This window comes from Eleutherodactylus coqui, chromosome 10 (assembly GCF_035609145.1).
Source record: "Eleutherodactylus coqui strain aEleCoq1 chromosome 10, aEleCoq1.hap1, whole genome shotgun sequence".
Taxonomy (NCBI): Eukaryota; Metazoa; Chordata; class Amphibia; order Anura; family Eleutherodactylidae; genus Eleutherodactylus; species Eleutherodactylus coqui.
In genome coordinates this window covers 26,191,132-26,214,596 of record NC_089846.1, presented here as the reverse complement: position 1 = coordinate 26,214,596, position 23,465 = coordinate 26,191,132, and the positions used below count along the sequence as shown (strand labels likewise).

The following is a 23,465-nucleotide window of genomic DNA, read 5'->3' as shown; positions in this document are numbered from 1 at the left end:
GGATACTAACTGGTGGTCATAATAATGTGACTCAACTCTGTATCACCTTTCAACATACAATGGATGCCCACTTTTGTTAGGGCCATACCACACCTACAATAGGGCTTCACACTAGTGCAGCGTCCGAGGTGCGGGTCCACAGCCGAGGAGATAGCGGAGTAGAGAAAGACCTTGTTACAGGGCTCTACCATCTCCTCCCCTGGGAGTAGCTCGGGACCCGACCAAGTTACTGCTGGGGAAGATCACAGGGAAAAAGTAACAGAAGGTTACTTGTAGTCCATTTGTCACGCCACTGTTCTGTCCTCTGCAGTGAATTTTGACGATGAAATAAAGTAATCCACACAGAGGGAAAACGTTCTGGACAAACCAGGAACGGTCAGTAATGTCTGTTTACTGTAACTAAGTAACGTCCAATTTACAGCAACAGAGCTGGCACAGATACAACAAGATAAGGTGGTGCGACAGGGAGGATTCTCGGGGTATTCCAGTCGATCCACAGTCCGAGTTATCTGTGTGATCTTGCTCCTGGCAACTCTCTACTGGTCAACACTCACGTTACTTGTGCCTTTCTTTCACCAAGCAGCAGACCTTCTCTCTCACTCAGTGCTTAGTGGCAGCACTGGCATACCCTGGGTAGACTAGTCCCAGGGGAAGCAGAAGGGAATCGCTCAGCTTCCTCCATTCTCTTCTCACATGGACTGACCAGTGTTTGTGTGGCTCACTCAGCAGAACTTCTCAACCAGCCTAGACTAACTCTTGCAAGAAATCTCTCTTCTGCTCTCTCACACTCACAGACTAGACTTCTCCAAGCATTCTTGCGAACACATACATATACATATATAACATAGTCACATGACTTACCCAACAAAACATTTTTCAGACATAACCCAGACATGAACCCATTTAGTACTGCAGAGGTGCAATACACACAATCCAAATGCATACTACACATAAGACACTGACAAAACAATGGTACGAGACAGACATATAACATTATGGAGGGGCCCCACTAACTCTGCGCCACTACACTAGCGTGATTATAGGGGATGCGGTTGCACCCGGGCCCAGGAGCCTCAGGGGGCCATAAGGCCTCTCTTCTCCATATAGGTAGCCCAGTACTATGAATAAAGCATTACAGTTGGGGGCCCTGTGACAGGTTTTGCATTGGGGCCCAGAAGCTTAAAGTTACGCCACTGGGGCTCCGTTAGGGTTTCCTGTCTCTCTGGAACAGAGAAATGGAATTAAAATTAAATTAAATATTACCGCTTTTTCCCATTAATTTCAGTGGGTTTTCAAAAAAAATGGATGGAAAAGTAGTGCAATCTGCAGCTAAAATGGAAACTTATGTAAACAGAAGCAAACAGAAAACCTTCCTTTGCTTTCCATTTTTTTTGAAAACCAATTGAAATCAATGGGGAAAAATGTGAAATGTTTATTTTTGTTTTAATTCCATTTCTCTTTCCAAAAAATGTAACAGAGAAACAGAAAGCACTAGCAGAGCCCTAATGCAGCTGTGAATGGACCCTTAGAGACAACGGCCCTTTCATGATTAAAGCTTTTCTGTATAGAAATTAGGACTGTGATCCCGGAGTGCAGCATAAGGCCTCCAGCATTGGGTCTGTGTGCTGTCCATGTTAATTCACGGACAGCTCACTGACCCATTATAGCCTATGGGGTTATGCACATGCATTTTTTGGTCCTCGTGAAAAAACAGCATCGCATGTCCTATTTTTATCCGTATCATGGATGAGAATTAAGACAAGCTAGGATGCATCTCTAAAGTTATGGGTGAATGATGCATCCCCTCTGAGTAGCAGTTAGGTGACCCTTGCTACAATTAGACTTGCTGCACTAAAGAAAATGGTGACAGGCTGCGTGGATGGAGAGGGAGGCTCCTTTCCTCCCCAGGACTCAGCCCTAGAAGTAAATGATGGCGCCATGAACCAGAAGAAGAATGAAGCCTTAGGACATGTGAGACTGGTCTCCAAGAATTTAGTTTACACACGGAAGGCCAAAGGAGGTCCAACGCGCTTCTAGGTGAAGGTCTCTAATAGAGTGTCCATTCATTGAAGCGTTCTTCATATCTCACTTTCTTCTATATTGGTTAGCTTTCATTATCCTATTGTATATTACCTTTATATTTTCATCTACTTTCAAACTTTTTCCCCATTTTGAGCCAATGTGTTGTTCTATTTTACCGTTTCCATAACAACACAGCGATATCTTGGATATATTTGATATTCTTCCCTTCTTCTTTGATATACTCATTAAATCGTTGGATTCTAAGTTCACTCTGTATCTCGGCTCCGCAGTCTGTCCAAAAAGCCCTTTTAACTTACGAAATATTTTGAGATAATAAAAATAAGATCCGTCCGCTTTATTGTTCATTTTTGGCTGAAAGAAATTAATTTTCCTTCTCCATTAATGACGTCTCCCACTGTCTTCACTCGCGTCTTTAAAGCCTCTTCATATTTCGGCTCTCGATAATGAGGCAAAACAAGGATGATTTTTATCAGTCAGTCGCGGTCATAATATATTGGTAGATTACAGCAGCGTCTTCTTTTCTTTACCTTGCATGGGATAGGTGATAAAAGTCTGATCAGTGGGGGTCTCACTGGACCCCCAACCGATCCAGAGAGTGGAGGTCCCATGTCATTGCACCCACTCGCAGTGATGTGGAGGTTGAATGGATCGATGGTTGCACAGGTGCAGCTCCACTCCATTTATTTCAACGGGGCTTACGGAAACAGCCAAGTGCATGGCTATCTTCGTCAGTCAGTGGTGTAGCTATGAGGAATGCTATTACGACCGGACCTCTAAGCCTGGAGGATCAAAAGGCCCCCATGCCACGATAAGAGCCATCGCTGCTTCCCCCCATTCCCTTTGTCGATCTCTCACACCGCTGTTATGTTCCGAAATTCCTGCTCTCGCAGCACACACAGCGATTATCAGTGTATAATGCATCTCGACTCCGCCCCCTGATTCCGTCACTTACTGTACTGATGGGAACGAGAGGGAGGAGCCGAGGTGCGTTATACATTGTGAAGCGTTGTGTGTTCTTGTGCCCACGTCTGCCTGTCTGTGGAGGAATTTCAGAATGTCACTGTGGTGTGAGAGATTGGTATTGGGATGAGGGATCAGAATAAGTCCTACTCGGAGAAAGTTTGGGTTTAGTTTTCTCCTGTCAGGGGTTTACTACTTTTAAAATGTGGATTATATGGGGGCACAGAGAGGGCCACAGTGGCAGTAATAGTAGCACCTTCTGTTCCCCCATATTTTAATAGTGGCTCCTTCTGTGCTCTCACACCCTAATTGTGGCCTCTTCTGTGCCTTTACACCCTGATAGTGACCTATTAGGGGGTAAAAGTACAGAAGGTGCTACAGAAGGTTTGATCGCATAGAGGGAGCACTATTAGCATATGGTGGCACAGAAGTGGCCACTATTAGAATATGGGGGCATAGAGGGACCACTATTAAAATATTGGGACAAGAAGGGACCACTGTTAGAAAATGGGAGCACGGAGGGATCACTATTAGAATATGGGGGCACGGAGGGGCCACTATTACAATATAGGGGCACATAAGTGGCTGCTATTAGAATATGGGGGCACAGAAGTGGCTGCTATTAGAATATGGGGGCACAGAAGTGGCCACTATTAGAATATGGGGGCATGGAGGGACCACTATTAAAATATTGGGACACGGAGGGACCACTGTTAGAAAATGGGAGCATGAAGGGACCACTATTAGAATATGGAGGCACAGAAATGGCCGCTATTAGAATATGGGGGCACAGAAGTGGCCACTATTAGAATATAGGGGCATGGAGAGACCACTATTAAAATATTGGGACACGGAGGGACCACTGTTAGAAAATGGGGGCACAAAGGGGCCACTATTACAATATGGGGGCACAGAGCAGTACTACCTTGTGGAGGGTGTAGTACTAAGGAGAATAGTTACAGTGCTGGGATTAAAAAGAAGGCGCTATTACTATAGGGAGACACTGAAAAGAGGGAGTAGTGCCAGGATGGAGAGAGAGTGGGCATGTGTGAGACGAGTTGCGGCTGAAAGTCTTTATGGCAGTCTGGGCCCAGCTAGAGAAGAAGACTGAATATAGACTTCACCTAGATCACCTGTGATTAATGGAGATAACTGCACTGCAATCGCTATATAGAACTTGGAACTGAGAATTATACAGCGGCGGCATCATATAAAGGTCCACTAGACCTGAGTCACTGTATCTAAGCTAGCCACATTACAAAAGCTTTCATACAGATACATTGAGCGGCTCCTGTTTACATGGCTCGATAGTCGCTTGGTTTGTAGTTCTGACTCCGGCAAGTGAGCGATTTCTTACTCAGTGTCCTGTCGGTGGACGCATCTACATGGGGTGATTATCACCCAAATTCACTGTTTCCAGGGAGTATTCGGGCAATAATTGCCCCGTATAAAGTCCCCTTAAGGATAGGTCAGCAATATCTGAGTCCCGGATAACGTCTCCATCTTGTAAGCCGTTGCATTAACTACTTAGTGTTAGATACAACCAACAATACAGAAGTCATTTGTATTCTTAAAGCTTTCTTCTAGCTGGGGAAATCCTTGATGATAAGATCTTTCCACTGAAGCAGAAGGCTCGCTGCACATCTTCATTTCACACATGGCAGTCATTCTGAAATGCTTTGTTTGGCGCAGGACCAAGCAACATGTTCCTTGACCCCCCGGCTGTTTCTGACATTGTACAATGAGTGTGCAGCCTTCATGTCGAAAAAATGTGGTTTGTATCTTACCCCCTTCCCATTCGCTGTAGTAGAAAAGGGTGGAATGACTCTTGGGCCCGCCAACCATAAGGGTGACCACCATACTACATAAGAGCTTAAGTGGAGGTGTACAACACCCAAGGGAGTTTGAATCCAGGGATAGCTGTGTGAAGGCCCTTGGACAACAGAGACACAATAGACCCTATGTCCACGGCTGGTATCACCTATCTCTACTGTAAAGGACTTACCCCTAAGTGATTAATGCTGCCTCTGAAAGGACTGAAAGTGTGGCAATGCCTAAAGAGTGTACTGGGCTTCATGATGTAGCACCAAGATAGCTGCTCCAAACTGAACTGAGCATGCTCCGTGGGAACATTTTAGTGAGATAATGTCAACACTATAAAATAATAATTTCCTGCTGCAACACAGGGGAACATTCATCAATTGTGTAGAGCTGAAGTGCTGTTAGAGGCTGCTGCTGAAAGGGTGTAACAATCTGCATAGAGACTGCTGCTATTGGCAGGGGAGAGAAGGCAGTGGGAGCCTTCTATGAGAAAGGGAGAGAGGAAATTGAAACTGCCTGCTGCCAGCTAAATAGAGTGTGGGACGTGTGTACTAGAGAGCATATGAATCAAGACCTAAAGAGGACATCGAGGAGTTTGTGAGTTTCTGGTCGTAAGTGAGGCTGGCCTCAGTAAATGCCATAGGTATTTTAATGTTAGTGTCATGTGCTGCTCCTGAGATCTGTAGTACTAGGTACTTCCAAGAACACACTGTTGTAGGCATGGTTGATTTGGCTGGCTGAGAGCGTGGATTTCTCCGGCCAGCAAACCACCGCGGGTCACCCCGTTTAGTTTAAAAATATTACAATTGTGCAGGCAAGGTGAATAAGACGTGCATCAACGTAACAGTTAGTTATTTGAGCTCAAGCAGTCAGGACTGGACTATTATCGTGACATTAACTGGAGTCAAGCCTCAGGTTTATTCCGTCAGCGTTACTGCCTTACTAATCTGCGAGCGGTGGAGTGTTACTACTTTGGCGACAAACCGCATTATTGTTATAACTGGCCTTATAACTTTCATACTAGGAGCGAAATATTACTGTTTTCTCATTGCGCATAAACTATTACTCTCATGATTTAGTTAGCCGTAGTCAGCAAAGGGTAAATCTACGGCCGAAGGTAAACTGCTTCTGTTATTAGGACATTATTCATTCTCATTTCCTTGTTCGCAAATAAATATTGTATATTTTGTAATTCCATACGCTGCTTCGTATCCAGAACTTGTAATTAACACCAAAATTGCCCAAAGGGCGAGAAATTTCCCGGCTGAATACTCTCATTAAAATCTAACTTTAATTGAACCAAATGAAAATACTAAGAGGCATAGGGATTAAAAATACAAATACCTGCCCAGCAAACCTGGGAGCGCTGAGCCCCCTATAATACATATCAGTGCTGCTGCAATATGCTGTATACTGTGCTTTATAGAGCTCTCCTAAATAGCTAGCAGATATAGAAGATATCATAGCAGGTCGTTGCTACAGACTAATGACTCGGCCTAATTAATATCGCCAGGTCTGCGTGTTGGAGCTAAAAGAAGCATAGACCCCCCCACCAGGGGCGTAAATATAGAGGGTGCAGGGATGCGGTTGCACCCGGGCCCAGGAGCCTTAGGGGGCCCATAAGGCCTCTCTTCTCCATATAGGGAGCCCAGTACTATAAATAAAGCATTATAGTTGGGGGCCGTGTTTCAGATTTTGCATTGGGGCCCAGAAACTTCAAGTTATGCCTCTGAGCAGCATGGTTTAGATATGGGTACGGGTACAGATACAGATAGAAGGGGGCCCCAGCTCACCTTTTGCTTCAGGGCCCCTGAGCCTTTAGTTACGCCCCTGCCCCCCACCATGTTTTGCCAACGTAGTGGCGTCCTCAGGGGTCTGGGGTTACTAGACATTAGTTTGCAGCAGTGACCTGCTTGATATCTTCTATAGCTACTAGCTATCTAAGAAAGAAGCATGATTAGAAGGTATTGGAGAGGGCATCATTGAATCTAAAGTCTCCATTTACATGGGCGAATGATCAAGCAAGAACGTTTGTAGGAACCTTTGTTCGCCCAATCACCGGGTACCTGATCAGCTGATGAATGAGCAAGCAGGAGTTCATTGGCTGATCACATCTTTTGTGCAACCGAAGAATGTATTATTGTCGGCAGCACATCTCCCCGTGTGAATGGGGAGTGTGCTGCTGACAGTGATAACACTGTACTATATTGGGACAATCAATCCCATCAACAATCACTTGTCTGCAATACAAAGCGTATCGGTCTGTGAAGGTCTTTTTTTCCTTCAGAACCTGAGATTTTAAATTTTTTAAATTTTTTCTCTTGTCTCTGACTCAAAGAGCCATAGCTTTTTTTATTTCTCCATTGACATAGATGTATGAGGGTTAGCTTTTAGAAAAAATTTTAAATGCAATTACGCAATTTTTTTTTAAATTTTAAGTTCTATGAGTCAGTAAGATGTGGGTGATACCAAATTTAGATCGTTTTTTAAAATTATTTTTAAAAACTCTAAAAAAAAATTCTTGAACAAAAATTGCTTCCCATTGCCATATTCTGAGACCTGTAATTTTTTAATTTTTTTTGTCATTTGGGCTAACTGATGGCTCTTTTTATCTGGAGTGAGCTGTAGTTTTTATTAGTTCCATTTTAGGAAACATACAACCGCTTGATTACTTTTTAGTCAACGGTTTTGGGCCCAGGATAACAAAAAATATAACCCATGCAATTCTGCCATTCTGTACTATTTATTACTACCTTTGCAATGCAGGATGTACATTTTGATATTTTAATAGTTCAGACTTCTACATGCACGACAATACTAAATATGTGGGGGTTTTCTAATTGTTTAGATTTTTTTATGGGAAAATTGGGGGGTTCTTTGAACTTTTAATATTTTTTTTTTCTTATTGTTAAAAAACTTTATTAAATCTTTTTTATACACCCTTATTTAGTCCCTCCAGGGGATTTGAACTTGCTATTATTTGATCGCCAGCACTATATACTGCAGTACTTCAGGATTGCAGTATATAACTATTTTTGATGTTGCCTATCAAGCTCTTCAGTGGGCTCCAGGCTCCCATATTAACCCAACAGCACCCCCTGATTGTGTTGTGGAGGATGCTGATGGGGCATGAGAAGGGGTTCCGTTGTCCCACTGACTGTTTAGATGTGTGGCCAGCTTTGACCGCAGCAAACATCTAAACAGTTAATGCCAGTGATCAGAGCTAACTCTGATCCCAGCTGTTAGCAGCAGCTGATAGCCGCAGACCCGGCTTCTGAGCCCACTCTATACACCCTTCACAACCACGATGCGGCCGGGAAGGGGTTAGACTAGGCTTGATTGGTGCTCAAATTGAGATACATTAAAGCAGCTTTAGGCCAATGCTGCCTATGTCTACTCCAGTCTTGGTTTGACAAGTGTAGAACATAATGACCTAGATTGCCCCCCAAAACCCAGTGGGTTTTCCTATATAGGACGGTGAAGAACTTCTCCATTCCTTCACAACTATCCTTTATTTACTCTTCCAAATGTCTGCTTGCCACATGATATGAGAGTAACTACCCGCCGTTACTGGATAAGTGTTGACTGTCTCTTCTGGTCTAATGAACCGGGATTTATAGCCGTACTTTATAACTTCCCGAGGGCTGCTGGTTGTCTCTTCTAATAATTCTACATAGAGATTCGGAATCGTTCGCCTTCAGCTGCGGTCTGTCTATCCTATGATTGCTAAATGCAGTCGAAGAGACAAAGGAAAAAAGATGGCAATAACAAGAGACATGATAAAGGCTCTGCAGACACAAAGTGACGGACAACAGGAGAGCGTGTGTGACAGCGCTGTGTGAAGTGAGTGAGCGGACCTTTCCCTGCTCCCGTCCCTCACAGCATGTTCCAACCCTTGTCATTCAGTCTGCGGGGCGCAAACACCCTCTAATCTGTTGTGTTTCCCGTCACAGGACAAGAGATGCTCACGGTCGCTCTGCACTAAGCGTCTCCTCTGAGCTGCCCGTTTGATGACCGGGTAGGTGGTTGCTATCCACACCTGAAGGGTTAAACAATCTGATAAATGTATGAGTTGTGATGTTGGCAAAGTAACAGGAGAGCCCGTAGTTATGCCCCTGGCCTTGGCTTCCACCAGACTGGAAAAGTGATGACTCACTTACGGTGCTACGATTATACAGTACCCTGCGCCAAAATATTTCCGTAGCCAGATACTATTTTTATTGATGGAACTAAGTGCCACAGAGTAGGTCACGGCACTCCTTGTTTATGAACCCATTAGCACTAGAGATGAGCGAGTATACTCGCTAAAGGCAATTGCTCGAGCGAGCATTGCCTTTAGCGAGTACCTGCCCGCTCGAGACTGAAGGTTCGGGTGTCGGGGCAGGGGAGCGGTGAGTAGCAGCTGTCAGCAGGAGGGAGCGGGGGGGGAGAGAGGGAGAGAGAGATCTCCCCTCCGTTCCTCCCCGCTCCCCCCCGCAGCTCCCTGCCCACCGGCGGCACCCGAACCTTCAGGCTCGAGCAGGCAGGTACTCGCTAAAGGCAATGCTCACTCGAGCAATTGCCTTTAGCGAGTATACTCACTCATCTCTAATTAGCACCCAAAGACATATGTAGATCCTGGGTGCGTGAAGTTTGCAGAGAGCGGGATCGGCAGCCGAGTCCACTCCATATACAGTAGGTGAAGCAGCATTTAACCCCTTACTGACATGGCCTATTTTGGGCCTAAGGACATAACAATTTTGTGGGGATTTTTATCTCCAATTTTTAAAACCCGTGCCTTTTTTTATATTTTCATCAACATGTAGTTCTTATTAGTACCATCTTCAGGGTACATAAAATGTAACGTTTTAAAAAAATTTTTGGGAGATCAGGGGAAAAAACCCCCACAAATTCTGCCATTGTTTTGGTTTTTTACAGCATTAATCATAAAGTATAAATGACATTAAACATTTTTTCTGCTGGTTGGTACGATTACAACAATGCCAAAATTATATATTTTTTTAGTTTTTTCCACTTTTGCACAATAAAATTCCTTTTTTTGGATCTAATTTTTTTGCAATGCTCTGCTACATCCGTAGAATCTGTAGAGGTTTGTTCTGACTAATTTACTACTTGATTGCATAGAACTTAAGTCTAGTATGATAGGTTGGGTGAATGAGCATTGCTCTACGTGTCAGCCCTGTAGGCAAGGGGATACGTACTGTAGAGGCAGACATTGAGAATGCTATGGGGCCCCTGGAAAGAGAGGGCCCTAGCTCTGATTGCCCCATTCGTTTTGCAACTGGGTAGCTAGAACATATTTAGGATCTACTTCCAAAGAGGAACTGCATTGTTAGCGAGCAAGGACGTACAGAATTAGTCTAAGGTTTATTGTAAAGAGTATGGAATGGGAAAAAACACAAAGTCTTCCAGTCCCAAATGAGTTGTATCTGAGATAATAAGTTGTATTTTCATTTTGTTATTTTTGTCCTCCCCTTTTCCTTTTGAAGAGCCCTAACGATGTTGTTCTTCTGTTGGTCAGGCTATGTGTTTTATCTATGTTATAGGACCTTCGATGGTGTCACCAGGGGGTGGAGCAATGACATTACTGGGGTGGAGCATCAGAAGCACTCACATACTAACTGACAAGTGGTTGTTAGTAGTTTGGCTAGGGCAGATTTACTGATATTATCTAATAGTTATATAGGATTTGACCAAGGTTCAGGCTGGGGTAGTTCTCTATTGTCTGGGGAAAGATGGGTCGGTGAAATAGTCCATGTCAGGTTTGGGAACAGGATGTTCACTTCAGTCTGGGCAAACGTTTGAACCATTATGTGTGTCATGGTGGCTTTATTGGCATATATGGGCAATTGACTCAATAAATTCTCATGGCCACGGTCGAGCTATTCTGGGTCACACTTGAGCCAGTTACATACACCATATACATCCGCTTACAGTTAGGCAGTGCAAACCTAGACTAGACAGTCTTATAATGTGCCAGATTTATCACACTATCTCATACTCAATGATAAATTTGGTGCATTTTTAGACTAAGTTTGTACCATCTGTTAGTTCACTTAGTTTATATCAAATTTTAAAACTAATTTGGGCGTTATTTCAGGCACTCAATATTGCATTATGCCATGGCCCTTTTCCCACAAACCACGCCTGTTTGTCAGAAAAAGTCAAAAAAAGTGTTCAAAAGTATCTAAAAGACATAACAACTGTGGTGCAAAGCATGTGAGACCGTTTCCTGGCACGATTTGCGCAAGAAAGCTGTTGAATTTTCAATAGTAAATTTGCCCCATTGTTTTACTTGCCCTAGCACTAAGGGGGAGACAAAGTAGAGGTTCTTACTGACACCTATAGACTTTAAGAAATTAATAAGACACTAGGCTGCCTTGTGGGTTCACATACTTACAGTATATTCCTGACTGACAAGTCTAAATAGTTTTCATGTACATTTAATAATGTCTCTCGCACCATGTACTGGCCATTTTGACAATGATAAATAGATGCAATTACTAGAAAGGAAACAGAAGACGTCTCCGGTGTTTGTGCGACATTTTGATAAATAACAGTCTGTATTTATAGGCATCTTCAAATTCAGATGGCATTTAGTGTGAAAAGTGCTGCCAGTTAGTTAATTTCCATATGTACACTATCAATATGAAAACCAAGTATAAAAACGAATATTTCATAAGCCCATCCTGGCTGAAAACAAGACTAACAGATGGGCAGCACTTAGCGCCCACTTCCTGCTCTTTGCGAAAATATAAGATGCTCATAGTCTATACTCAGAGTCAATTGGGAGTTGTAGTTTTGCAACAACTAGAGAGCCACAGGCTGGGGATCGTTATCCTAGACTCTGCACTGATGTATAGTGATCGTCCCTTGAATATATAATAGGGTGTCAGTAGTGCCCACTGTAGGACCAGCAACCATTGAATGAATGGCACCAAGAATAGGCACTATTTTCTTTTACTCTTTCGAACTGCGAGTTTGCTTGTCTAGTGTCAAGTCTGTCTCCAGAGTCCTGTGGTTCTACAGGTGTTCTGGAGTTGTCCTGCTCAAGTGTGGGGGACTGTGCTAACTCAGCGTGTGTGTGTCTCCATTGAGCCAATCACTCCAGGTCAGTACACATAGAACCTGTCTTCCCAGGTGTGGTCAGCTTTCTCTGTTCTCATTTCTCTCTCTCTCTGTGGTGTGAGCAGGTTCTGTGTGTGGTAGCTGCAAGAAAGGTTTGTATTTTGTTTGGTTATTTCGCTGGACTCTTGGTTAGTGAAGAGACTAGCAGTATAGCCAGAAGCCGTGACGTGGCCCGCTAGCTTCCATATTTTGGCCAAAATGTCAACTAATACCTGACATATATAGCAATAACATCTGCTACTAGCGTTTGCATATTGGCTGCTGTATGGTGTGATTATGGCTCTCTGTGTCTTCTTATTCTGTCCAGCTGTCCCTGTCGGTGGTGGCATGTGTATGCGTCTTGGCCTGGGTTCCTAGGGGCAGCAAGGTCCTAGATCCGAAGACCGCTGGGCAGCCCCCTATTGGGTCGATGTCCCCACTCAGGTAGGTCCTTGGTCATCTTCCGTTGTAGAAGATAGGGAATGGTGTTAATTGGTAGTGGTTTCACCTGGTGTTCCCTATCTTTGGTAACGTTCAACGTGGCCCAGCTGCTCACTTGCCCACACGAACGTAACACCTATTTTTTCATTGCTGTAGTGGTATATTGCATACAGCCAGCACACTAAGAGCTATTTGGGTATGGTCAAGTCCAACCTGGCAATGACCATAGGGCATTTAGAAAATGCAGTTAAGTTGCTATTATATAAGCATCGTTAACACTGTGTAATAGTTTGCAGGTTCAGCCCAGCAATTGTTGGGAAAACGTGAGCACTAAAAATTATTAGGTCCAAATACAGCCACCAGATACCTGTTCCCACCCCACTGTCAGTTAGGAAAGGGCAGGAGGCAAAGTCCACAACCCCTACTGTGGACACCAAGGGAGCTTGTTCTAGCCCTGATTACAGCAGCGTCTACACTATTCTGCCAAAAGTAATTGGACACCTGAGCAAGAATCAAAAGTAGTATTTATTTCCATATGTTAATACGTATTGGGACTCATTTGACCCTAATGACATCAGATAAGCTCCATGGCAAACTTTCTTCTAATGTATGATTAACTTCAGCTGGTATTTCCATCCACTGATCCTGCAAACGTCTGCTGAGTTCTCTCAAAGAAGATTGCTGTTCATATTTTCTGACTTGACATTCCAGTTTGTCCCAAAGGGTTCTGGTTGTGACTCTGTGTAGGCCAGTTCAATCATGGAACATCTATATCATCCAGGCAATGGAAAACAGCATTGGACTTGTGACAAGGCACATTGTCTTATTGGAAGTATGGCTGACCATTCCCAGAGTATTGCCATATTGTCAGCAGCACATTATTGTCTAGAATGTCAGGGTACACCTCCGTGTTCACGATTCTTGTCATTACAACCAACGGACTGAGGCCATGCAACGTATAACATCCCCAGACCATAACGGAGCCTCCACTGTACCTAACTGTTGGCACAACACACTCAGGTAGAGGACGTTCCTCAGGTACCTCCATCTGATGTGAAGACGGAGTAGTGTGATTCATCACTTCATAGAATGTTCTTCTATTGCTTAACTGTCCAATGAAGACGCTCCTTGCACCATTGTAGATGGGCTGACGCATTGCACTTTGCGATGGACGGCTTGTGTGTAGTGGCAATAACCAGTATATCCAATAAAAGTTCAGTTTCCATCACAAACTATGTCTGACACCTTCTGTAGTGTGGTTTAGAACACGTGACATACTAATAAAACACGATCCATTCTACTGAGAGGGGTGTCCAAATACTTTTGGTAGAGTAGTGTATATTGTGCAGAAATATGAATAATCTCCACGCTGCCTTCACTGCTTTTTCTAGGCTCCATATAGACATCATGTTGTTATTCTGATATGGGAAGAAGATTCTATACTGCGACGTTGATTCTCCAATGTTTATTTTTTTCAACTTCTTAGCAAATACAACATTTTGTCTGAAAATAGTTTGTTGAAGGACGTCGTAGTGGGTCGAGGCCGCCAAAAATAGATGACCTCTAGGACATACTTTCTGACTTTCCTCTTCCCAGTCTTTCATTGCCAGCAGGGTTCTGCTTCTCAGTATAAACCTATTACCCAGTGGATCCAACTTCAGCCAATGAAAAGTTAACTCCTGGAGGCCGGAAGAGCGTACTTCCTGTAATTGGCATGTCACCTTTAGCTGATGGTTCACGAAGGACCACATGGTCACATCTAATGAAGCTTAAAAAAGCAACTAGCCGACACTTACTACTTGTTTTAACAACATGGAAGTCATCGGGCCACCCATTAATTGATCATTTTCAGTAGAAACCTCGTGAGCTCCCTTGCTTGATTACGACGTAGCATTTAGCACTGAATGACTTTCACCCAAGAGATGATCTCAGAGGGAAAAGAAAGATTGGCAGCAATGAATTTTAACACCTCAACCTATTGTTCTTCCTGGAGATAGGCCACCACCAAAGAAGTCAAATTGTGGCTTTCTCAACTTTCCTCATGGGAAAAACCGGAGGAGTCGGGGAAATTAGCTGTTGGCCAAAGAAGTGTCCAGCTGACAATTACTGAAGATGTATTCAGCACCTTTACCCTTTCTTATCCTATTTTTTTTAAATCATTTTGAAGTCCCATTGTCTGTTACTCTCTACTCCTTATATCAATGCGTTGCCTAAAATAACATGCCCACAAGAAATGATTATGGGTGGTGTAACAAGTGGAAGACGATATCTCTATTCTTTTTCTTAGACTTGGATTCTTCTGTTATGGTGGACCTCGAAATGTCATTTTTCCATAAGGGACCTCTCAATTCTAGGATAATATAGGAAATAAAAGTTCCCTTTCTAACAGAATTGACCCTACATAAATATATAGGTTGTTATACATCCTATACCATAGATTTAGCCCAGGGGGCCCTTGGATAAAGGTGGTCTGGTTATGCTTGGTCATGTGATATGTGATATAAAGCCATAACATCATCCCATATTACAGAGTTCTACCTAGGTTGTCCGTCACCTTGCCTAATCCTATATCTAAATACTCAGAGGAATGCCAGCAAGTCACTCAATCACCCAGAAGCCAGGGTGCCTTCTCCTACCTACATATCCAACCATACTAATGCTGCAAACCAATAGAAACCTGCTGACACAGAGACCATAGTGACCTTTCATACCGGCTGACTTTTTCTGCCAGGACGGACCCCAAGATGTGGAATTCAGCGCCTAAATCCACAAGTCTAACTGTGAATTTTGTTGCAGAATTGCAGGCAGATTTAAGCCAAATACACCGACGTGCACCAAAAAAAGCATTGTTCATTCGGCAAATACGCAACGCTCATGTGCGCGCAAACAGGCATAAGCTCAAGGGACACCAGTACTTAGTCAATCAATGCAAGAAATGTCTGCCAACACTTGACAAGGTTGTAAAATGCCTTGTCCGTGTATCACACAGTGGACAGTTCTGCAAAAAGGTCTCATGCAGCTTTTATACCTATCATACAAGTATATGCGCCATTTTTGAAGACTGGGTTCACCAATGTCTAACTCTCGTATATCTTAGTAAGGAGAAGACCCACTAACATCAGAAGTCCTAAGGATGCAATAAGGAGGAAACCCAGTCGTGTAGAACTAAATGCTACTCACGCTCCCAGCTTCTCCTTGATGTTGTACACCATATTGATGTCTTCAATTTTCTTTTTTCCATTTTTCCCGAGAGGCATGGCCGTAACTCAGTGTGACTGGAGACCTGTGGAAGAAAAATGACAAAGAAACCGATCATCAGAATGTAACTCTTTATTGCTCGGGCTTTTGTAGTTGCAATCTCTTTACCTTCAACTTCCTTGAAGAAAAAACTAAGCTTAAACTGAGCCTATCAGCAGAAAAAACATTCTAAAACCACCGCCCTAGCACTACGCAGCATGGCACAAGCAGGGCACTTGTGGTCTTGTACATAAGGAGCCTGGGAGCTTCACCACAAATTCTTACTTTGAATGTTGCGCAACCAGTATGCAAATGCGCCATCCTTAGTCAAAAAGGTGGCACCAAGTCAGGGCATCACAGGAGAAACCCAACCACTCTCCACCTCCCCTCATGTATTGACGTCAGTGCTAGTAGCAATGGAATCTCGCGCATGTGCTATGTTGTCTTCTGGACAGATCTTTCAGTGCATGCGCAGTGCATCGGAGTAGTCAAGGTTTCGATGACATAAGGAAAGTTTCCATTGACTGAAGGCGCTCATAAACCAGAGATCCTAGATGTCCACATGATGAATAAATAGTTGGTCTACAAGGGTTGACATTTTTGGGTACATTTTGATATATCACATCAAAAAGTCCCCAATATGGCACAGAGCAATTTCATAGGTGATAAAACCGTTGGCAAATGACCACTGGGGCCAGTCTGTCGTAGTTACCAAGATCATTCTAATTATGCCCATGCCTGCACCTGGCAAATGAACATGTGGAGTGAGGTTTCTGCATAGTCTGTGTCATTCTGCTGTTCACGCCATGAAAAGGTGGCGATAGTTGACAGCAAGTTCTATAAATCAGCCATTACGGCCATCTATAGACATTGCGTCACCTTTATACTGGCCATACAGCTAACATATTAAAGCCACCGGAACACTGGCATATTTAGATAAGCATTTTTGCGCACATTTTCGCATGCACAAAATCGCATGCGCAAACCGCAATCAATGGAACCCATTGATTTAAATTGGTTTTTCCCTCTATTTTTGTGCACGCAAGACACCATTTCCCCCCCCCTCCCCCCCCCCCCCCCCCCCCCGTCTACACGAAATTGTGCACGTAACTGCTTGATTTTGCAGTGTTACTTGATAACACCAGGGACTAATTAGGCTGCTGAACAAGTTTAATCAGGTGTATCTCCCGAGCCAATGCGAACAGGCTCGGCAGCTTGGAAACATACAATATAATGTGTGGATACGCACTCGAAAGCCCATGATTGCGCTCCCTTCACAGCGCGATAACGTCACAAGAGCATATATATGCCTACGCTCGTTTGCAGAAGCCCTTAGGGTCTTGTGTTGCTCATGTTAATCCATGGACAGCACATAGCCCACTACGGCCTACATGGCTATACGCATGGAACCCATAGTCCACATGAAAGCACTCATGGCATGTCTTATTCCTGTCCATTTCACGGATGAGAAATAAGACATGCCAATACATGTCAATGTGCGGAGTCCGTGTATATTGGACAGCACACGGATGGTTGTGTGTATTCTGTCCATCGCACGTTACTTGTACACTATTCGCATTATGGCTAGTGTGCGCCTTTAAGTCTTGTCATGCGGATTCGGCCACGTGATGAGCTGTGACCCTCCAGCAAAGCTATAGTCTTGCTATACATTTCCACTACAGCTGCAAACGAATGGTCATCCATTTAATGCAAGGACATATTGGGTCTGCCCGAGCGGTTTACTGATCTGGCTCATAGAAGAGGATTCCAGGCAGAGGAACCCTTCTTCTATAACGTCCATATACACTAATAGGGAATACAGGCAATCTAAGGCTTCACGGAGACATTCCGCTGCCTATAAATATGGGCCATTACTGCAATTCCATATTTGGGGTGGTGTGCCACTTTTGGTGGTAATGCCAAGGTTTTACCACAAATTACTGTCCACCAAATGTCACCATCGATATATTTAGCAACATATGTCCCTAAAATATTCAGCACCCCAATAGGGTGACTACTCAGGAAAAGTGATCCATGCATGGTTAACTAAAGCAGAGTGTTACAAGAAACCATTCCAGGGCCAAGAATGATAACCCGTACGCTTGGTATATAGAACATCTTTCATTTTTGCATTATTGAATGGTCATAAATATTTTAAAGTGTTAAAACATAGTTTTGACAGGAACAAGAAGTCCATGACAAATGACATTTCCTGCTGCACCACGTATGGGATCATCTCATGACTAATGTACCAGCAGCTGGAGCAGGGCAGCCGCTGGCATTCACGTCTGCTAACAGACTGGTATTGATAAGGACCGCATTGTAGGGATGGCAAAAGGGACAAATACCCCAGGACCTGGGGCCTTAACCATCATTGACAGAATTTTTACTGAATTGATTCTAAAAACTTAACTTTTAACCCTTTCCAATCCACTGTCTGACGTCTAAAGACATTATGATTGAAGGCTGTACAGCTTCTGTAGTCGAAAGACGCCCGGCAGAGTATTCTTACTGTATATTACTGGCCGCAATGTTGTCGGTGGCCTCTCCGGCATGTCACATACTGCAGTACTGGCTCTAGCCAGCAGATGGTGCTATTGTAAAATGGCAGAAAGATAAAGCCCCCTAGGAAACCCTGAATAAAATTGGATTGCAAAGGGTTAATTATCTACATTAAAATGTATTTCTGGACTGTATATACAGAAAGCACCAATACACCCAAGTGTACTTCCACCACCCTTAGTATTGTCCTCTCAGTGGGAGAAGGCAATAACCTATATACCATATATTCTCTTCAGGATAATAAAAACCCACTGATCATATTTAGATCAACCGGGGTTTGTGACAGAAAAGCACCCTTCACTATAATAAAAATATTAGTGTGCTGGATTATTACCATAGATCAATATAGTATCATCAGAGGTGTGCTCTGATAGGGCAATTCACTATCCGGGAGATGCCTTTTTTTTCATCTGAGTTCCCCTTAGATCTATGTGTAAATCAATATCAGTCCAATATCAGTCATGTAGTTTGAAACAGTATGTGATGCTACACCTAATATTTTATTCCACTGGGGTACACTGGTTACAATTGGTGGTGTGGGTTGCTGTTAATTATTTGATGCATTAGCACATAGCGGGCTATAATTATTTGAGCCTTCGCTGTGTGCCTTTTCGTTCATATGAGTCCAGAAATTTTTTTTTAATGTAGATTATTAAAAGTTACGTTTTAGAATCAATTTGGTGAAAGTTGTTAAAATTATTTTGATTCTTCTGCCTCAGTGAAAGTGATTGACAGAATGATTCATAGCAAGGTCTAACTATGGTACCAATTTCTAAAGCCTGGCATCAGAGGCACAACTTGAAGCTCCCGGGCCCTGATGCAAAACTTGTAACAGGGCCCCCAACTATAATGCTTTACTTCTAGTACTGGGTTCCCTATATGGAGAAGAGAGGCCTTATGGGCCCCCTAAGGCTCCTGGGCTCGGGTGCAACCGCATCCCCTGCATCCTATATAGTTACGCCCCTGCCTGGCATGAAACTTCAGCACTGATATCGCTATATTGTAAAGCGTTATTACAGTTCTATTTGGGCATTATGGTGGAACTGTTCCTTGCCCACTTTATCGTAGCATCATTACAAGTAATGGACAGCCGCTGTTCTCCTGTGGTGGACATGTCTTTCAGCTTTCAGGGATTCTAATCAGGGAGCACCGTATTATTGGCTGCTCCAATAGATCATATAATGGGATTGCCTGAAGGTAGCAGTTTCATGTCCAAGAATGGCCTAGATACATATGTCCTACTGTTGGAATATCATTGTCATGGCATGTCGGCGAAGGAATCAGATCAGGGTTACGTCACGGCGTCCCTACCAGTCCACGTGATCCTGTGCATGTGCCTAATTGGACACACCCGGTGCAGCAGAGTCACCCAAGGATGGGTGCTCTGATACACCCCAAATCCTGGCTAGTTTCAATGAGCATAAGCACTGGTCCAATAGGACATCCACTCGGGTGAGACTCGATGTGAATCCGAAGCACACGTATTCGGAAAAAAGGAGACAATATCAAATAGTATAGGATGGGAGGCACCCCTGTGAAGTAAGTTCTTCATTGCTTACAAATCTTCTGCATCTGGAGCTCTGGGATTTTTTTATAGGTCCATCCTGTACTATTTGTTATTATGTTGTATGGATTGATTGGCTGACATAGAAAGGTTTCTTCTACCTGGTCAATCAGCCATAATAGAAGTGTATTTATTCCTGGTCCGCCTCTGCATGGGTGCTGGTTATCGTCCTGCCTCAGGTGTTCGGTGAGGCAAAGTACCTGTGACTATTCATTTTGTGAGGCCGGTTTCACACGGCCGAGAATCTCGAAAGAGGTTTGTGAGTCTCGCAGCGTACAAATCTCACGTGAAATTCCCGGCTGTGTGAAACTGGCCTTCTTATGAATAGAGTCATATACATGAGCGATGTAAAAATCGCGGCATGTCCTATCTTTTTGCCTTCCTTGGAATGCGTCACCCATTGTTTTCAATGGGACAGTAAAACACACTGTACGCTGTGGAAGCACTTGCCGATCCTGTAACGAGCCTGAAAGCCACGCCGGAGGATCGCTACTTCACAGACGTGATGGGAGGTGTTTTTGCCAGTAAAACACACAGCGGAATGAAAACTCACATAGGTGAACACGATATCGGGCCAAGCTTCTCAGCCCGATATCGATCCTGCCCGTGTGTAGGTAGCCTGAGGCTGATTCACTTGAACCAAATACTGTGTTATTTATATTGCTCTTTCCTTCTGCATTAAACATCTACCCTATCTTCCATCTACGGACAGACTAAGTCCACTACTTTCCAGACATGGGGCCGCCCCTATCGTGGCGCTCGCCCTGCTTCTAGACAGGGTATGCCACACCAAAGTTGATAAGGGACAGTGTTCTTATTACCGTATTTCTGTTACCATTATTTGCCCTATTTTGTATTTCCCACATCTTGGTAATATATATACAGGGGGTAGATAAAGATATGGAAACAACTAAGAAATGCATGAGATTTTAATCATTAGTACTGAGCTGCCCTTTTGAGCCCTGCTTGGCTGAAAGCTTATCTGCCAAATTTGTGTTTACGTCACCTCTTGCCCTGCTCTGGGTGGTTTTAAGACCACCTGGTAACAGCAGCTGAGTGGTTCAAACCCCTGACCAATGGAATCCCGTTGCTCAGGCAGATGTTCACTTCTGCCTGGCAGCATCTTTATCATATTACTTCCACTTTAAATTGGTCTCTACATGCCTTATTAAGATATGATTCATATATCCCATGGAATTTAAAGTATGCATTTCATACAGTGCTTCCATATTTTTGTCCACCCCCTGTATGTCTATATTGGTCCATTGTGGACATTTATTATGTAGTGGATTGTCATGTTTGAGTCTCCGTGGAAGGCGCCATACATCCATACTTGCGTCCTGTGCGAACGTAACAATCATAATATCTCACTGAAACACCAATTCCCATCAGGAGATATAATGATGAACATTGTGACATGCCGATGATCTATCTGTCCACCAAGTTGTGTTCTGGGCCAAGTAGATGCCTACATGTCCCGAGACGTTATTCTTTGTTTATGGAGGAGCTCAGTTATTTATCATTGTTGTCTGGTAACAGATGTGAGACGTCAGATTTAGCTGTCAAGAAAATGTGGGAAAAAAAACAACTGTGCATTTTTCAGTAATGAGTTTTGTTCCATGTTCTGCATCCATTGGGTTATCTAAGGCAGTGGTCTCCAACCTGCAGCTCCCCAGCTGTACAAAAGGTACATTAACCATTTGGAATGATCTGGATTTCTGCAATGATTGCTAATTAAATGTAATCTGATTGTTATCTAAGTCACAAAACACAATTTAACTAATCACACACAAAAATGTTGTAGTGCTCATGTATTTTATTGAGCACATTGAGTAGTATCCACAGTGGAGGGAGAAAAAGTAAGTGAACCTCATAGTTAATCACTTCTCCAAGAGCTAATTGGAAAAAGGTTCAATTAAGGGGATAATATTGGATGTGTGAGTTTTACTGGTTCTTTGCCTATTAAATAAAGGCACACAAAGCCTGGTTACTGACAGATCTGTTCTTTGCAAGAAAGATTGACAATTAAAACCATCTACCTCATTTATCACAACTGTAAAACTGCTTTTATTGCCCATTGCATTGATTTATCAGGTGAGCATGGTGAAAGATTGCACCAAGACATATGTGCAATTGAAAAACAGTATGAAGGAAAGTGGATGCCTGCGATGCCGGCTGGCCGGCAGACATAAAAGAAATAAGTGACTTATACAAACATTACATCTAACTTCCCAGATTTTCATGCCACTTTTGGAAGTTCTTTATTATTCATCTGCCACCTTGTAACCATGTCTTGCTTATAACTGTTACCCAATTCAGGATTTACTGGTCATAATGACATTTATAAAACATTCTTACTTGTGATTATATCTACACTTCTTTTTTCTACTGTTGAGGTTATTCTCTGTAAATCTGTTCCTGAGTCAGAACCTGAGCACAAATTTGCAAATCGGCACTCAAAACTCTGTAAAACACAAAATGTTTGTCCAGAAAAAAATAAAAAACATTTTTCTGTAACACAGTGTAATCTATTAATCCAGGACTGTTGCTACTCTCCCTGGGAGGCCTTTTAGGATCACCCTAAGAGCACGAATAGGCAATCCTGAAATGATTCAACAAGACAATGACTCAAAAAAGACAAACTAAACAATGGTTGAAAAAAAGAGTTGTGTTTTGGAATGACCAAATCAAAATCTTGACCTTAAAGGGGTTGTCTCGCGGCGAAAGCGAAAAAAAAAAATTTTCACTTACCCCCGCATTCTGCCCTGTTAAAAAGAAAGCATAGGTTAGTTTTTAAAAAGCACATTGCACTTACCAGTATCAGCGTTCTGCAGCTTCTTCTATTCTTCTTTTAAAGATGGCGCCGCTGGTCTTCTCCCACGGTGGACCGCGGGTCTTCTCCCATGGTGCACCGTGGATTTTCTTCTCCTTCCTTGCGTTCCATTGCCGATTCCAGCCTCCTGATTGGCTGGAATCGGCACACGTGACGGGGCGGAGCTACGATGACGACGCGGTGAGCAGCTCTCCGGCACGAGCGGCCCCATTCACCAGGCAGAAGACCGCACAGCGCAAGCGCGTCTAAAAAAGCAAGAAGCCAGCGAAATTAGACGGAGCCATGGAGACGGGGACGTCAGCAACGGAGCAGGTAAGTGAATAACTTCTGTATGGCTCATATTTCATGCACGATGTATATTACAAAGTGCATTAATATGGCCATACAGAAGTGTATAGACCCACTTGCTTTCATGAGACAACCCCTTTAACCATATAGAGATGCTGTGGCATGACCAGAAGAGGACTATGCACACAAGGCATCCCAGGAATACTGATGAACTAAAACATATTTGCAGGCAAGAATGGTCCACAATTCCTCCTCAATGTTTTGTAAATCTTATTTGCAGCTACAGGAAATCTTTAGTGGAGGTGATTGTTGCTCAAGTTGCATCTACAGGTTATTCAAGGCTTCACTTACTTTTTCTCCCTGCTTTGTGAATGTCAATGTACTCAAGACAAGATCGGTACAATTCTTTGTATGTTACTACCGTGTTTCCCTGAATATAAGATACTGTCTTATATTAATTTTTGCCTCAAAAGAAGCACAGTGTCTTATTTTTGGGGGTGTATTATAATACTTACCTAGCAGCCGTTGTTCGGGTCCCTCGCGCTGGTCTCCATCGCTCCTGCAGGCTTCCGTGTCCTCCTTCGCACCGACAGAGAAAATCTTCCTGGT

At 43.4% G+C, this 23,465-nt stretch overlaps 1 protein-coding gene across 1 annotated transcript in view; it reads right to left on the bottom strand.

Annotated features, from left to right (window-relative positions):
* The window catches only part of PNCK (pregnancy up-regulated nonubiquitous CaM kinase), a 79,591-nt gene that overhangs the window by 47,352 nt on the left and 8,774 nt on the right, over positions 1–23,465 (bottom strand). Inside the window, exon 2 of the mRNA XM_066580661.1 lies at positions 15,553–15,655. Coding sequence (XP_066436758.1) covers positions 15,553–15,629 — 77 coding nt within the window. The 5' untranslated portion in view covers positions 15,630–15,655. The remainder of the gene's footprint in view (positions 1–15,552; positions 15,656–23,465) is intronic.